This window comes from Corylus avellana, chromosome ca3 (genome assembly GCF_901000735.1).
Source record: "Corylus avellana chromosome ca3, CavTom2PMs-1.0".
NCBI lineage: Eukaryota > Viridiplantae > Streptophyta > Magnoliopsida > Fagales > Betulaceae > Corylus > Corylus avellana.
In genome coordinates, this window is record NC_081543.1 from 36,424,782 (window position 1) to 36,442,478 (window position 17,697).

General features: G+C 35.1%; 3 protein-coding genes across 7 annotated transcripts in view; 1 reads left to right on the forward strand and 2 right to left on the reverse strand.

The window, feature by feature from the left end:
- The window catches only part of LOC132173916 (uncharacterized), a 46,766-nt gene extending 36,699 nt beyond the window's left edge, over positions 1–10,067 (reverse strand). For 2 of the 4 annotated variants that reach the window (XM_059585595.1, XM_059585596.1), the window contains exons 1-3: positions 9,935–10,067; positions 9,676–9,832; positions 8,888–9,253 (exon numbers count right to left, since the gene is read on the reverse strand). In XM_059585595.1, the coding sequence (XP_059441578.1) occupies positions 8,890–9,253; positions 9,676–9,806 (495 nt within the window). In that variant the 5' untranslated portion in view covers positions 9,807–9,832; positions 9,935–10,067 and the 3' untranslated portion in view covers positions 8,888–8,889. Of the gene's footprint in view, positions 1–8,446; positions 8,721–8,887; positions 9,254–9,675; positions 9,833–9,934 lie in introns of those variants that run through there. The other 2 variants (XM_059585594.1, XM_059585593.1) reach the window with 2 other exon arrangements.
- On the forward strand, positions 2,867–7,361 carry LOC132173914 (disease resistance protein At4g27190-like). Of its 2 annotated transcripts, none has more exons than XM_059585592.1 (2): positions 2,867–3,035; positions 4,123–7,361. In XM_059585592.1, exon 2 carries the CDS (start codon positions 4,179–4,181, stop codon positions 7,161–7,163), a length of 2,985 nt encoding a protein of 994 aa, XP_059441575.1. In that variant the 5' UTR covers positions 2,867–3,035; positions 4,123–4,178; the 3' UTR covers positions 7,164–7,361. The 2 variants fall into 2 exon arrangements, with proteins under 2 accessions (XP_059441575.1, XP_059441574.1); XM_059585591.1 differs by having other exon boundaries at positions 2,868–3,035; positions 4,177–7,361.
- A 323-nt stretch (positions 10,068–10,390) lies between the features above and the next one.
- On the reverse strand, positions 10,391–12,034 carry LOC132174537 (uncharacterized). The gene is made up of 3 exons (XM_059586175.1): positions 11,642–12,034; positions 11,423–11,539; positions 10,391–11,269 (listed from the first exon to the last, which is right to left on the reverse strand). Exons 1-3 carry the CDS (start codon positions 12,032–12,034, stop codon positions 10,391–10,393), a joined length of 1,389 nt encoding a protein of 462 aa, XP_059442158.1.
- Between the last annotated feature and the right edge of the window lie 5,663 nt (positions 12,035–17,697).

A 17,697-nucleotide genomic window follows, 5' to 3' on the forward strand; every position in this document is an offset into this window, starting at 1 on the left:
ATATATATATATATATATATATATATATTTCTGGTTTTCCTTTATTTGGGTTTTGTTCAGATCTGATCTTGTATTTAATTTGGTTGTTTAGAAGAGTTAGGAAGATAATAAACAAATATTTTGGATGTTATGTTTTACTTTTTAGCTTTTAGTTTGATAAAAGCTAAGATCACGATCAGTTTGGATCTTAGTTATTTTTAGGAAAATATTTCATATTCAATCATTAAAAAAAAATTAAGATCATAAAGTTCTTACATTAGAGAGTATAAAGCTCTGATAAATTATAGCCAAAGCTATGAGATTATAACTGATAAGTGCCAAATATTCCATATTTGGACCCCTATTTATATTAGTTAATCCATTAATTGTGTCGTTATTTAATGTTTTGTGTTAGTTTTGTATTTTTAGTATTTTGTAAGTCGTCGAAGAAAAACTACAGGAAAAAATGCAAAATTTTGAAGAAAGCATATTTTGAAAAGACCTAGATTATGTGGTTAAGTTAAACCAAATCCAAGAAAAATGTTAAATCGGATTAAAAGATCAGATTTGATAAGATTTCGGATCGGATTCAAATTTTTATTATGTACATGTCTCAGTATTTTGATCATAACTTTCTGCTCAAATGTCAGATTGAAGTGATTCTAGCGGCATTGGAAAGATAACTCAAAATACTACAATTAATTGTGAAATAGGATTTTCTTAATTCGGACGGTTACTATGCTAAAATCACCTCGCAATAAAAGTTCACAAATCTGGATGAATCCTATTCCGATTTCAGACTTCTATTTTGACTAAGAGATAGACCTCCAAATTATTTAGGTTTAATAAGGCTTCTAGGAGTTCCCTAAGCCTATAAATAGATCTCTTTGTATTCAAGAAAAGATATAGAATTTCAAATAGCAAAATTATACAGTTTTTCTCTTTCTAGTTTAGGTTTTCTTTACATTTAGGTTTTATTTTTATGTGGAGCTAAATTCCTAACTAAGATTGGGAATGAAGCCTCACCGATGAAGAACTGATTTTATTGGGTTTATTATTTCAATTGTTTTACTTCTTTTCAATATGTGGCATGATTCTTGGATATATTGTTGTAATTCAAAGATACACTTGATGATTTAAGATAATTTCACATAATTGATTGATTGATTTTATTTGCCTAAATAATTGGATATCCTTTGTAATTCGTTCTACGGATACATTTGGTGTTTCAATTAAGATTTGATATCTTTTATGATTTACGGATACATTTGATGATTTAATTGATATTTAATTTTTCTTGTGATTTGTGCAATGAATGGATATATGGGATGATTTTGATTAATTGTTTGAAGCATAGTAAAACATATCTAAGATTTTAATTGTGAGAACTTCAGATTAATATTGATAAACATGGAAGTATGTTATGATTCGGTGAGTATGAATTCTCAAACCTTAATATTTTATCTCTTAGTTTATTTTAATTAGTTTATGTTTGTCTTTTAGTTTCAAAAATCAAAATTTAAAACCTTTTTTGAACTAGGTTAGGATTTAATTAGTTTATATTTAAATTGCTCTTTCAAGAATACGATTCTCTGTGGGATCGATCTTGCACTTGCAATCCATTAAACTACAATCGATTCGTGCACTTGCGAGTTAAATAAATTTGCACAACAACAACGTCATAGAAACAAACAAAAAAAATCTTACAATCAACTCCTATCTATGACTTCAACATTCGCTAACCCATGTCTAAACTTTAGTTATAGAACAGATTTGCTAGACTCAATCTAATACGTAGGTAGTTCATATTCTCAACTTTTATTAGATTGGATCTTAGTTTAAGATGCTTTGAAAGTAAATTAGTTTATAAACTTTATAGTATTAGTTTATAGTGTTTAGTATAAAACTTTGATCCAATCAACAGCCAACATCACCGATTAAGTAGAGGTGGTGGAGTAATGTTAGAAAGATAACTCTTATCCTTCTTTATATTTGTTGTTTTAGTTTTCATTTAATTTTTTTAGAGTAAAGTTCACGTACCCTTCAACTACCACTCAATTGATAATGTCCGTCTAAACTTTTAATTGTGACAAATTGACAATGTCCCCCCGACTATCAAAATATTGTCAATGTTCTTTCAATGACGAAACAATCCTTAGTAAAATAAAAATACTAAAAAAAAAAAATCATTTTTATAAGAAAAAATTTAAAATTTTCGATTTTTTTTATAAAGATTGAAAATTTTCTTTTTTTAAATCAAAATTTTCGTTTTAAAAAATATATATAAAAAAATCGTTTTTTTTTTAAATAAAATATTTTCGTTATTTTTTTTTAATATTTAAAAAAATAAAAAATAAAAAATATTTCGTTTTTAATTTTTTTAATTAAAATTTTCCTTTTAAAAAAATAAAAATTATTATTTTATTTATTTATTTAAATTTATAGAGGTATTTTTATCTTTTTGGTAGTATTGGGGTAAAATATATATTATAGAACATTAGCCTGCAAAATATATATTATAAATATATATATTTTTTCGAATTTACCACTCACTTCGCCATTCTACAACATAGCCTGCAAAATTTTACAGGGTCAAAGGGACTCCTAATAGCTAGTGAGGACTGTTTTGCACGCAACAGCACCTCAGCCCACACTGCTACACACGGTTTACTCGAAACTTCAAATGTTGTTATTTTCTGGAGAGATTTACAGCTGCGTCATAGAAAGGATTAATGGAGAGAAGTTAAGAGGGTAGCTTTCAATATATTAACCAACGCTCACCAACTCGATCAAGCGGCGCGCGCGGCTTTCTTAATTTGTAGGAATGGCAAAGGCCGTGGCATTTTCGTTATATTTGTTCAATCATGTTTCGTGAAATAACTTTCTATAAAGCGTCTTAGCCAAATGAGATATATGGCCCCAAACCAATGTATGTGAATAATGTGCTCTCATTTATTTTCTTAAGGGTTTCTCACTGCCTCCATCTCTTCCACCGACACACTGTCGCTGCCCATCGGCTCCACCACAGTCCTCCACTCCTCCCCTGATATCAACAGGTACTCGGTCGATCGGCACCTTGATATATATTTTGTTCGATTTTCTGGTGTGCTTTTGGTCATAGTTTTCAGGTTTTCCTTTATTTGGGTTTTGTTTAAATCTGATATTGTATATATTTGGTTGCTTATATATATATATATATATATATATATATATATATATGAGGAAGAGAAATGAATATTTTGGATCTTATGTTTGATTTTTCTAGTTTTTTTTTTTTTTTGAGAAAAAAAAAAAAAAAAATCGGTCCTCACCATTTATAATAAGTTTCCTCGTATCAAAATGTTCTGAAAACTTTATGGAGTGAGTAATACTCTACTCTATAAGTACTTTTAAGGTTTCTTTTGTATCTCTTTAAAACTGAAGTGGTTTATGAGATATACATAAATAACAAATTACTCCTGAAAAATACTATTTAGGATTCTTTCAACATTCTCAACTAAGTTTGGCCAAAAATACTAAATAAATGTGGATAAAGCATGTCAACTCGGTTGAAAATTGTGAGAGAATTGTAAATGACATTTGTCATTACTCCTAGTTGTTAAATTTTGTCAAAAACACTTTATGGATTTGATTAGTGTGCAATGTTAAAGCCAATTAAATTAAAAAAAAAAAAAAAAAATTATTACTGACACATGTTATGATTTTATTGGCATTGATATGATACACTAATGAAATCCGTCAAGTATTTCAGAGATCTAGCAGTACATTATGATCACATTGAGCTTATTGTAAATCAAGAAAATTGTATGGACTAATTTTACATGAAAGCCAAGATCCTTATATATATATATATATATATATATATATATATATATATAATTTTAATAAAATAAATTTTTTAAATAAAATAAGAAATCATTATTTAAAAGTGATATGGAAAAAATGTTGACCGGATTAACGGGCATTATTAAATTGGACGAAAACAGGAGGAACGAGTAAAAAACAAACGTAAGGATTTAAATTTGTGATTTAGAAACGTAGGGACTAAATTGATGAAATGATGCATTTACTGACGAAGTAAATAGAATATTTCCCAAAAAAAAATGAAATATTTTTTATTCAACACTTTGTGTTCTTCTGCAGTTCTTTGGCTGTACATTTTTTAAGCTTGTGGCATCTCACATAGCAAAATCGCAGGCATGGATCAAGTGGCGACTACAATTGCTAGTGAAGTAGTGGTACCAACTGGTCGAGTTCTTTGTACCTTTATCTATTCTATGATCAAGGACATTGTCAAATTCCAATCAAACCTTGATGGTTTGAAAGAGAAGATGGAAGATCTGTTGGCTGTCAAAGATGGAGTGAAAATTGAAACTGAATTAGCAGAGAACGATGGAAAAGAGGTGAAACCTCTAGTTACAAAGTGGCTTGATGACGTTCAAAAGCTTGAGGTTGAAGTCAATAAAATTCAAGATGTAAAGCTTTCTCCAAGGTCCTTGAATTGCATTAAACGGTATAGCATAAGCAGGAAAGTGGCAGAAAAGCTCAAAGATATAGAAGAGCTCCGAAAAGCAGGGATTTCACACTCTGCAGATGGTGTGGCTTTCAATCATCCAAGGCCCAAAGCAGTGGAGCACATTCCTGGACCAACAATTCAAGATCATCAAACAACATCTTCAAAGACTTTAACCGAAATTAGGACTAAGTTGTCTGATGATAAAGTCCGGAGGCTCGGTATTTGGGGTTTGGGAGGAGTGGGCAAGACCACTTTGGTAAGAACCTTGAACAATAACCTCAACAATATTTCTTCAATGGAGTCTTTTGGCATCGTCATATGGGTTACTGTTTCCAAGGATTTGGACATGAAAAATGTCCAAACTCGAATAGCTAAAAGATTGAATTTGGAGGTGAAAATGGAAGAAAGCCCGGAGCAAATAGCTATTCAACTTTATCAAAGACTTCAGAAGGAAAGAAAATTTCTGCTCATTCTAGATGATGTGTGGGAGAAAATTGATTTAGACAAATTGGGTGTCCCACAGCCTGAAGATCATAAGGGTTCTAAGATCTTATTGACAACTCGATCTTTTGACGTTTGTAGGCACATGAGCACAGTTGATGATGTTAAAGTGGCTGTTTTAAATGCAGAAGAATCTTGGCAATTGTTCAGTAGAAATGCAGGGAGTGTGGCCAGTTTAGAACACATTAAACCATCTGCGGAAGCAATTGTTAGAGAATGTTGCGGATTGCCTTTGGCCCTCGTCGCCATGGGAGTTGCTATGAATAAAAAGACAAAGGTCGAACAATGGAGGCATGCCTTAAATGAATTGCAAAGACCAGTATCTTGTCCATCACACATCAAGAAAATCTATACGAAATTGAAGTATACTTACGACTCATTAGAAGGTAAACAAATGAAACATTGTTTCTTGTTTTGCTCTTTGTTTCCTGAGGACTTCTCAATTGCAATAAGTGAACTTGCACAATGCTGGTTGGCAGAAGGTTTGCTAGATGAGCAAGAAAACTATGAAGATTCATTCGATGGAGTAATTAATTTGATTGAAAATCTGAAATACTCTTGTTTGCTGGAAGATGGTGCCCACGAGGACACTGTAAAGATGCATGACGTTATTCGTGATGTTGCTATATGGATTGCATCTTCCTCTGAGGATGGATGTAAATCCCTAATTCATTCAGGAATGGGCTTAAGCGAGATATCAGATGTTGAGTTATCTGATAATTCTCTCAAAAGAGTTTCATTTATGAATAACAAGATAGTAAGGTTGCCAGATCGTGTGTTACAATGTTCAAATGCCTCTACTTTAATACTACAAGGTAATCGAGATCTTGACATGGTTCCTGAGAAATTCCTACAAGGATTTGAATCACTCAAGGTCCTGAATATGAGTGGAACATACATCAACTCATTGCCTCTTTCTCTACTTCAACTTGGTGAACTTCGTGCCCTCCTCTTAAGGGATTGTCGCAATCTTAAAAAATTACCCCCACTCGAAGGGTTTTGTAGACTTCAAGTGCTAGACCTCTCTCTCACTTGTATCAAAGAATTGCCAAGAGGGATGGAAAACTTGAACAGCTTGAAGCAACTAAACCTATCCTACACTCGCTACCTAAAATCCATTCAAGGTGGAATTATATCTCAGTTGTCTTGTTTAGAGGTTTTGGACATGACAGGCAGTGTTTATTGTTTCAGGATGAAGGGAGATGTACCGGAGTACATGGCATGTTTTGAAGAGCTAAAATGCATTGAGCGATTATGCGTCCTCCACATCAACTTGAATAGAATCCCAAATTTTAGCAATGAAGATCTTTCCTTTATAAATAGATTAAGACAATTCCACTTTTTCATCGACGAACGCACCCGGATTAATGTATTTGGACACGTGGACGCTCTTTACCACATTTTGTTGCCGCGTAGACGTGGAAAAAGGGAGGTGACTATCAAGTCGTTTAATCTTCCTTCAGAAGAAGTACTGATTGGGCCATTGTTTAGTACTGCAAATGATCTCAGGTTAGATCATTGTACGGGACTGGGTGATATGCTAGAAGACTTGGTCATCAAGAGTGTTGTCTGCTTTGCTGGTTTAAAATCTCTTACTATTCAGAGTTGTAGCGGCGGTGTATGGCAAGGAGGATGTGTAGCCCAACATGATCTACTACCAAACCTAGAAGAACTTTGTCTCCGACGCCTGAATTACGGAAAAAGCATTTTGGAAGTGCTTGGCCATCTTGGGTCGAGATTTCTTGAACTAAAAAAAATAAGTGTGGAGTATTGTTCTAAAATGGAATATCTTTTTTCTTGTGGTCACTTCATTCACGCCCTGCCAAAGCTAGAAGTACTCAAGGTACAGTACTGTGACAAGTTAGGTGAGCTCTTTATTTATGATTCCGTGCAAAATATTGCTCCAGATCCTGTTGTTCCAAGCCTACGGATATTGGAATTGAAGTGCCTTCCTGAATTAAGGACTCTTTGCCAAGACGAAGAGATATGGCCGCATCTAGAGCAGGTTCACGTGGTCGAGTGCAATCTTGTTGGGAAGCTGCCTCTTACTGACCAAAATGCAGAAAACATGAAAGAAATAAAAGGAGAATCTCAATGGTGGAACACATTGAAGTGGCATGCTGACACAACCCAATCAAGTTTGATGCCGTATTTCCATCCAATTTGAGGAGGCATTTCAGAAACCAGGCAAGGAGCGTGTGGGATAGTGGGAGAAGTATCGTATAGTGCTTTGAAAGTTGTGAGTGGGTGAGGTGTTCCATTTTTTTTTTCTTTTCTTTTCTTTTGTGCATTTGAGTTTGTATTATGTTTGAGTGTATAATAATTTATTGTTTGGCTTGTCTGTGAGAATTGTCGTATATTTATGCTTTTCATGATATAACCCCCTCTATTCACGAGTTTTTTTTATTATAATTTACTCAAAAAGCCTATAAAAGATTATTAGTAATTAATTTCATTCCCCTCACTCAATTAACTAATTGCTATCAAAAAATAAAAAAAGTTTATAAGTTCATTTTGAACTATAATAATTTTGGTAGTTCTAAGAAAAAACGACATAAATTTCCTATAAATTAGGTTGTAAGAAATTTATGTCCTAAAAAAACTCAAATATTTACATAGTTCGACTACTATAAATTGGGTTGAATGCAAAAACATGTGTACATAATTGCATTTCATTCCCCTCACTGGTACTGGTGGGATTCTTTTCTAGATACAATATGGCACGGCAAGATAAGAAGAGGGTGGAAAGAGACATATGTCAAAGAATTGGATAAACCATTTAATGGTGCAAAAATCTTATTTCTATTTTCTACACTCACTGGGATATCAAATATTGAGCTTCATTCTACAAAAAGAAAGTAGAATGAAGCTCAATATTTGCAAATGCAGCTTTAAAATGGCAAATGCCGTGGCATTTTCGTTATATTTGTTCGATCATGTTTTGTGAAATAACTTTCAAAGCGTCTTAGCTAGCCAAATAACTTTCAACGCGTCTTAGAAGACTCCGTCTATGCTTTCATTAAGCCCCAAAGCAATGTATGTAAATTATGTACATGCTCTCATTTTCTTAAGGGTCTCTCAATTTCTCCGCTACCGATGCTCAGCTCCTCCGCAGTCCTCCCTTGATATCAAGAGTTACTCGATCGACACCTTGATATATATATATTTTTTGTTTGATTTTCTGGTGAGCTTTTGTTCATAGTTTTCTGGTTTTCCTTTATTTGGGTTTTGTTCATATTTTGTTCGGATCTGATAGTGTTTGGTTGCTTAGAAAAACAATGAAGATAAATTACCATTTTGGATCATTATGTTTGATTCCATAGCTTTAGTTCGATAACATGGCTAAGATATTGTATAAGCAAAGCCACACAAAATATTAATCTACAACAATCAATTACTCTTGAGCATTTCGCCTCAACAAAATGGGAAGAGAGATAGGAGAATAAATTTGAATTAATAGAATAAAGAAAGAGAGAGAGAGTTATTACATGATGCTATTATTTACATATCATAACTGATTATTGAAAATATATTGTACGTTTTATTTACAAAAGTCAACAGTAGATGAAACCCCAACAGCATAGTATTCACAATTCTACATCACACTATTTTCTAAATTTCCACCCACTATATTAAGACTGTTAATGATTACCCCACAGGAGAATGAAAGAATATCTGCACACCTGAGGAGAAAAAAGGGAATATAATGTTAACTCAGTCAAAGCTGCAAACAAACAAACAAAAAAAGAAAGAGTTAGGGACATTAATCCAAATATGACCAAATAAAAATACAAAAAGAATTCAGAATGAAGCACAATATTTGCAAATGCACTACACTCAAGAAATGCTGATTGATTTCTTAACCTCTCCCCACCTCTCAAAGAAACATACCTCTAATCAAACTCACCACCTTCATCTTCAAAATGATTCTCCATTTTCAGGCCTGCCTTGTTACTATTTACAAACTTGAGTTGAGCCTCCATTTTTAAGCTCTCTCTATTATTTACAATCTCAAGCCGAGCCTTTGTTTTTGGGCTGTCGTTATTAAATACAAAGCCCTTGGTTTCTACTGGCATTTGAGAACCATCAGATTCAGTTTCTTCAATGCCATTGTGAAATTCTACCACTGGAGCACCACCATCAGTCATAGAGTCAAGAGAGCCAGAGCTGCTCCCACCTGAAAGCCTCCTGTTAGCAGAAAGCCCAGACCTCTGATGCTGAAGTTGCCCATTGATATTGCTATCTAGAGCAGGGTTCCTGAATGACAAGGGAAATAGTACTGCACAATAAGACCCTCACTATTGTGCACAAAAAAAAAAAAAAAACTATATACAAGGGAAACAGCAAGAGTCATTACAGATGCACATTAAGCAAAACATATAATTTTATTTGATTGATAGGTTGCAAACCCATCCAGTAGATGTTAGACCCACGAACTCAAACTCCATCCATTCTGATAAGAGGAAGTAGTACTATTTAAGCCACAGCTAGTAGCACATCAAACAAAACATATAATCAACAAATATCAAGCTTTATCTAAGATAGTGTTCTTCAGTAAATAAAAGGAAGAAACAGGTCTCCATACATCCTAAAACATAATGGAAGAAAACACTGTTATTTAAGTAACAGTTGCATCTCCAGAAATAAGTAAAATAAATGGACTCAAAAACTTAGTTCACCTTGTTTGTTGTATTTTGGGAATCGGAAGATAGTCAAAAACTGGAACCAAGCCTCTTGACCTTGCTTCAATCATGCGAGTTGGAATTCTTTCGATTTCAATTTCCCCCCAAGCAGCATTTGTTTCATCCATATTCGTGGCTTCCACTGAAAGTATATCTGAAAGCAAATGTACAAGAACAATGGACATTTCAAATATCAAAGAAAATGCACGCATAATTAACACAAGACATATTTCATTCCAGTAGAACAAATATATACCTCAGGTTTTGCCCACAACGGAGTCCGTGCTTGATGCATCTGTAGTTCAGCTTCTGAGATATATAAATGATGTTTCTCCTCAGGACTGATCTTTGCTTTCATGAATGTACCTCCAGCTTCAGGATAGATGCTATTTCCCTTATTCTTTTTTTTTTAGATGAATAAGCAACTTCATTAAAAGCTCAAAACCAAAAACACCAAAGCACCAATTACAAGCCACCAGCTAGCACAACCTCACAAAGGCAAACCAACCAAACTAAACCAGAAACAAACTGCAGAACAAACTGCAGAAAAAGAAACCACCAAAACCAACAAAACAAATCCCCAAACTCAAAGTATCACTAAAAACATACCCTACAGAAGGCCTAGAAGCAAAGCCTCACAGAGGCTATATCCCATAAGACTATCAGGAAATTAAAAACAAAACAAAACCAGCAGGCCACAACCACAGCCTGATCAGCAAAGCACTTCTGCAGAAAGATTCCACAAAGAGCAAAACACAAGGTTCTCCTTATTTTTTGGAAACCTTCCTTTCCCAACTACTCTGGTTCGGATTTCCCACAAAATTTTCTTCAGCAATTGCTCCTCTGTTTTTGGATGACCTGCATGTTTGATCTCATTTCGAGTGCACCATATATTATAAACTACAGATCCCAAAACTAATCTGCAGAGCATAGCTTTGAGAGACTTGCAGCCCCAATCATTCAATCCCAATTGCAAGATATCCTCCCACACTATAGGAACATTATCCACTCTGCATCTAAACATACAGAACTTCCAAAGTCTATAGCTGAAACTGCATTCAAAAAAGAGATGATCACGGCTTTCTAACTGGTTCCTGCAGAAAACACAATTGACATCTCCATTATAACCCCAAGTCAACAATCTATCTCCCGTAACCAGCCTTCCTTTCATAGCAAGCCACAAAATGAAATCATGCTTAGGAATAGCAAAGGGGAACCAAACCAACTTCCACCAAGTAATCTGCTCCTTTTTCTCCCTAAGAGCCTCCCAAGTATCTGAACTAACAAAAACACCTTTCCTAGAAGCAGTCCAAATAGGCTTATCAATAGGCCACAAACTGATTTCTAAAAGACTAGCTTGTATGTCCACTAAATCATCAGATCTAGCAGGCTTCCAAAACCAACTTCCATTGTGGATAACAGAAGAAAGTTTGGCCTCCTCCCTACTTTGAGCATCATAAACAGCTCTATAGCCATATTTCTCAATTAAGATTTCAGCAGGATGCCAAAGATCCAACCAGAGGTAAATATTCTCCCTATTTCCAACCTCAAACCTCAAAAACTTTTTAGCAATATCCCTTAAATTGAGTAGCTTTCTCCAACACCAAGAACAATTTTGGGGGATAACAACACTCCAAAAGCTCTTTTACTTTAGAAAATTATTTTTAACCCAAGCCACCCAAAGAGAGCCAGATCTAGCAAAGATACTCCATATGTGCCTAAGCATAGAGGTCTGATTCCATACTTCAAGCCTCTTCAAACCCAAACCACCCTCCTTTTTGGGGAAACAAACTTCTGACCAAGCCACTTTAGCCTTTGCAGCCTCAACATCTTTCCCATTCCACAAAAATCTATTAAACTTCTGCTCAATAGACTTTATAATACACTTAGGGAGAATAAAAATACCTGTCCAATAAACTTGCAGGCTATACAAAATAGAAGAGATCAATTGAAGTCTTCCTACATAAGAGAGTTTCCTTGATAACCAAGAGTCAATGAGATCAGTAATTCTATCCAAAAGCACTCCACAATCTGCAGAAGAAAGTCTAGAAGAAATCAGGGGGACACCAAGATATCTCACTGGAAGATTACCCTCCTTCATCTGCAAATCAGTCAATAACTTGTTCTTGACCCTATCTGAAATTCCAGAACAATAAAAGGAGCTCTTTGAAGGGTTTGCCTTCAAGCCAGACAGCTCCTCAAACTCAACTAAAGCAGCTTTAATGACCTTTACGGAACTCACACTAGCTTCAGAAAAAATAAGCAAATCATCTGCAAAACACAGATGAGTAAGCTTCATCTTCAGACAATTAGGATGGAACTTGAAACCTGAATCAACTCCAGTATGGGCAGCCATAATTTTAGAAAAAACTTCCATAGCTAAAACAAACCAATAAGGAGACAGAGGATCTCCCTGCCTGAATTTCCCTTTTTCACTCCTTTAGGTTATATTTTATTGCTGTCTGAATTTCCATTCTCACCATATATGTCAAGATTATCTTCTCTCTCTCTTCGGTTTTGTTTCTGACAGATATTCCACTTCTGGATAGCCTCAACGACTAATCTTGCGTCACATTCTGGAGTTGAATCAGGAGCAGCGCTTAATCCAGACACCAGAACTGTTGGATCTAGAAAATTCGGTGTTCGCAACACATATTGTATCATACAACCAGAAGGAGAAAAGACCAAAAGGTGATACTTTGCCTTCAAAGAGTGGCAATCCGCATATAAAGCATTGCCTCTACAATTGTGGAAAGATGCAGCGATATCCCCAGAAAGGGAACTCATCCTGCCTGTTGCAGCAGCTGCAGCACCACTTACAGTGCCTCTCCATCCATTATTTCCATTCCTTATTCTGCTAACAACGGAAAGATGTACATAAGATGCACCAATGTCACAAGCAGAAGAGCTTCCGGGGGGTCCAGGCATTACTTTGAAAACATTTATGTTGTGTCCCTGGACCGAAGCGGTAACTAAAAGGGTGCTACTGGGGTCAAAGCATAATGAGAATTGTCAAGTCAATAATGTGCTTCTTCAATATATAGCCAGAAATTGAGAGGGACTGGACTTGGAGTGTAGCCATGAGCCATGGACAAAGCCAAATTGATGTTGGCCTTTCAAGTAGGCTGAGCCTCCCATAGAAGATAGTTATCTCTTCATAACTTAAGGGTTAAGGGTTTCTCAATTTATCCTCGGCCTTCATCTCTCTCGCTGAGATGATCGGCTCTACCACAGTCCCCCCCTGATATCAAGAGGTACTCGACTAGCACCTTCATATATATATTTTTTGTTTGATTTTGTTTGACTTTCTGTTGAGCTTTTTTGTTCATAGTTTTCTGGTTTTCCTTTATTTGGGTCTTGTTCATATTTGATCTTGTATTTGGTTGCTTAGAAAAGTGAGGAAGATAAACAAATATTTTGGATGTTATGTTTTATTTTATAGTTTTTAGTTTGATGAAAGCTAAGTTTGGATCTTAGTTTAAGACGCTTTGAAAGTTAATTAGTTTATAAACTTTATAGTGCAGCTGCTGATATTAGTTTATAGTGTTTAGTTTAAAACTTTGACCCAATCAACATCCAAGATCACCAATTAAGCTGAGGCGAGGCGGTGGAGTAATGTTAGAAAGAGGACTCTTATCATTGTTTAAATTTTCATGTAATTTTTTTATAGTAATTAAAGTCTACGTACCCAATTGACAATATGTCTCAAGACCAAAAAAAAAAAAAAAATTGACAATGTCTCTCAAAACTTTCAATTATGACAATGTCATTTCAAACTATCAAAATATTGTCAATGTTCCCCAATGACAAAACTACCCTTAGTAAAATAAAAATAAAAAATTGAACGAAAACACTAGCTAGCTAAGAAGTTTGTTTTGGTAAGAAGAAAGAATTTAATTGAAACTCCTGAAAACCTTAAATATTTCATTTTAGATTTAGAAACCAGGGACTAAACTAAATTGATATGTCGCATTTCTCAAGGAGTAAATATCAAACTGTATTAAACTAATCTATTTATTAGTTAGTTTTACAGTTTTAGATAAACAGCTGGTTAGTTAATATTCATACACGTGTGTATCACAGCAGTTAGGTTAGTTGCTGATTTGTTAGCTTAATCATCTTGTATATAAACAGGTCAATGTAATCACAATTCATTGATTGAATAAGAGAATTAGTTTTTTCTCTTTGTTTTCATTGTTTTCTTGTTATGGTATCAGAGCAGTGAGAGTTCCTGCCTTCCTCTGTTTTTCAATTCTTCCGCCATTAAACTTCCTTCAAAGCTTTTTCTCTGTTTTTCATTTTTTCTTTTCTCTCAAACAATCTCCTGTAATGGGTGATGATATTTTGGTTTCTGCACCATCTGCAGCCCCTCATGAGACTTCTGTAGAAAGTCCATATTTTCTTCACCATGCAGACAGTCCTGGAACTGTTCTTGTTTCTCAACAATTGAATGGTGACAACTTTGTCACATGGAAACGATCAATGGATATGGCGCTGGTGGCCAAGAACAAGTTTGGTTTTGTGGATGGAAGTCTTCCCAAACCATCTGTAGGTGATCCTAACCTACATTCTTGGGTGCGTTGCAATAATATGGTTTTGTCATGGTTACTAAACTCTGTTTCCCGAGAGATTGCAAACAGTGTCCTTTTTCTCAATACTGCATCTGCTGTTTGGAGTGATCTGACTGAGAGATTTAATCACAGCAATGGACCACGAGTATTTGAATTGAAGAGATCATTATCCTCTCTCCAGCAAGGTACAAATTCTGTAAGTACATATTTTACTCAGCTTAAGAGTTTGTGGGATGAACTCTCTAGCTTTCGTCCTCCTTCTACTTGTACTTGTGGTGGTTTGAAACTTCTTCTTGATTTTCATTCTCAAGAATATATTTTTCAGTTTCTCATGGGATTAAACGATTCTTTTTCCAATGTTCGAGGTCAAATCCTTCTGATTGATCCTCTTCCATCCATTAATAAAATTTTTGCTATGGTTCTTCAAGAAGAAAGACAACGTTTGGTTGCCTTCTCTCGTACCACTCCTTTGTATTCTGAGCCTACTGCTTTGATTTCCAAAGCCATTCCTAAACCTCCATCTCGTTTCTCTAAGCCATATAACCGCAGGGAACGCCTCACTTGTACTCATTGTGGTTTCTCTGGCCACACAATTGACAAGTGTTACAAGTTACATGGTTATCCACCGGGTTACAAACCAAGAAGCCAAATTCATTACTCAGCTAGCTCCGCTAATCAAGTTCAAGAAACATCTCATGCAGAACCTATACTGCATATTACTCCTGATCAGTGTCGTCAGTTGCTTGATCTGATCAAACCACAAGAAAATCAGAATCATGATGTGAGTTATGCCAATCATGTAGGTCCTGCTTCATCTACTCAAGATCATTTGTTTTCCAACATGGCAGGTAATATTTCATCTTCATATTGTAGTTCTTTGAACCAACAATATTCTGTTTTTTCACCTGTGCATTCACAAATGCATGTTCAAACTTCTGTTTGGATTATAGACACAGGGGCTACAGATCATATGGTTAGTTCCATATCATTTTTCACTTCTATTACTGCAAAAGTGTCTAGAAATGTTAAGTTGCCTAATGGTCAGTTTGTTGAAGTCACTCACATAGGGACTGTCAAAATTTCTGACTCTTTCATTCTCACTAATGTCTTGTGTGTTCCATCTTTTTCATTCAACCTCATTTCTGTTAGTAAACTTCTTCACAATGTTCATTGCTGCATTATTTTTCTTTCTGGACATTGTTTCATACAGAACTTACTCACTTGGAGGACGATTGGCTTGGGTAAAGAGAAGAGTGGCTTGTTTCATCTATTGCTGCCTACATCAAGGAGACATTCACCTGCTGCCCAGACTTTCATTCCACCTAGAGCTAATGTTTCTGCTTTAAGCCCTTTTAAAAATTCAATTGCTGATGTTTGGCATTTTAGGTTGGGTCACATTTCCAATTCCAGAATCAAACTTTTACATGATTCTATCCCTGCCATACCATGTAATTCTCCTACCATTTGTACTGTTTGTCCCTTAGCTAAGCAACGTAGGCTTTCATTTCCTATTAGTACCTCAAGTTCATGTTCTGTTTTTGAATTGGTCCATTGTGATTTGTGGGGACCTTTTGCTGTTTCATCAATAAATGGAAGTCACTATTTTCTTACCTTAGTTGATGATTTTTCCAGATATACATGGGTTTACTTACTTCATTCTAAATCTCAAACTAGCAATATCATTCAAATCTTTTACAATTTAGTTCTTACTCAATTCAAGGTCAAAATCAAAACAATTCGATCTGACAATGGCACTGAGTTTTCCATGCATGATTTCTTCAACTCCCATGGAATAATCCACCAACTTAGCTATGTTGAAACTCCACAACAAAATGCTGTTGTGGAACGTAAACATCAGCATTTGCTGAATGTGTCTCGAGCATTGCGTTTTCAAGCTCATTTACCTCTTAAATTTTGGGGTGATTGTGTTTTAACAGCCACTCACATTATCAACAGAATTCCTACTCCAAATCTTTCTAATAAGTCTCCTTATGAGCTTCTGTTTTCCAAAGTTCCATCATATGATCATCTTAGGGTGTTTGGTTGTTTGTGTTTTGTTTCTACCTTACATCGAAATAGAAATAAGTTTGATGCTAGGGCAAAGCCTTGTGTTTTTATTGGATATCCTAATGGCATTAAGGGATATAAACTTTATGATCTTACTTCCAAAACTCAGGTTGTATCTCGAGATGTTCATTTTCATGAGTCTGTTTTTCCTTTTGCTTATCTTCATCACTTCAATTCTGATGGTTCCTTTGTGATTCCACATTCCTTGTCTGATATTTCAACTCCCACTAGTTCAATTCCTGTTTCTGCAGCAGAAAGTCTATCTAGAACTTCTATTTCTCCTGTTTCATCTTCTGCAATTGATCCTTTGCCTGATTCCATTGTTTCTTTACCTGAGTTACCCAGTGTTTCAGTTCCTACCTCTATTCCTTCTAGAAAGTCTACTCGGCAGAAATGTAAACCTGGATATTTGCAGCAGTATCATTGTAACTTAGCTACTCAATCTTCCAATTCAATTGATCCTAAGAGTGATATTTCTGTTTCAGGTATTCCTTTTCCCCTCAATTCTTTCCTTGATTACAATATGCTTTCTGATTCTTACAAACACTTTAGTTTGGCTGTCTCATCCCAAATTGAACCTCAGTTTTTTCATCAAGCTGCATCTTCTCCTCAATAGCGTGAGGCCATGGCAACTGAAATCAATGCCCTTGAAGCAAATGATACTTGGGAAATTACTGATTTGCCTTCTGATAAGCACCCTATAGGCTGCAAGTGGGTTTATAAAATCAAATATCGAGCCAATGGAGAAGTTGAGAGGTATAAAGCTCGTTTGGTTGCAAAAGGGTATACACAAAGAGAAGGTCTTGATTATAGTGATACATTTTCACCAGTTGCCAAATTAACCACAGTGAGATGTCTTCTAGCTTTAGCAGCAATTCATAATTGGCATCTTCATCAATTGGATGTCAATAATGCTTTTCTGCATGGCTCCCTTGATGAGGAGATTTTTATGAAGTTACCTCCTGGTTTTGGTTTGAAAGATTCATCTAAAGTTTGCAAGCTTAAGAAATCACTTTATGGTCTTAAACAAGCCTCAAGACAATGGTTTTCTAAATTCTCTTCTACTCTTATACAGCATGGTTTTACTCAATCCATGTCTGATTACTCCCTTTTTACTCAAGTAAAGAAAACCTCTTTTATTATTCTACTTGTATATGTAGACGATATTGTCATAGCAAGTAATGACAATCTAGCTATAAAAGAGCTTACACAATTTCTCAATTCTGCTTTTAGTTTAAAAGACCTTGGAGAATTGAAGTTTTTCTTAGGGCTTGAAATTGCAAGAAGTGCAAAGGGCATTTCCTTATCACAAAGGAAATATGCCTTAGAAGTTTTAGATGATTGTGGAATGCTTGCATGCAAACCCTCTTCTGTTCCTATG

Bases quoted from the DNA above. Each gene is read 5' to 3' on its own strand.
- LOC132174537 (XM_059586175.1), bottom strand. From the start codon at position 12,034: ATGGCTGCCCATACTGGAGTTGATTCAGGTTTCAAGTTCCATCCTAAT. The intron at 11,540-11,641 runs GTAGGAAGACTT...TCTATTGAGCAG, and splicing joins TATCAAGGAAACTCTCTTAT to AAGTTTAATAGATTTTTGTG. The intron at 11,270-11,422 runs GTATGGAATCAG...TGTTGGAGAAAG, and splicing joins TGGGTTTGAAGAGGCTTGAA to CTACTCAATTTAAGGGATAT.
- LOC132173914 (XM_059585592.1), top strand. From the start codon at position 4,179: ATGGATCAAGTGGCGACTACAATTGCTAGTGAAGTAGTGGTACCAACT.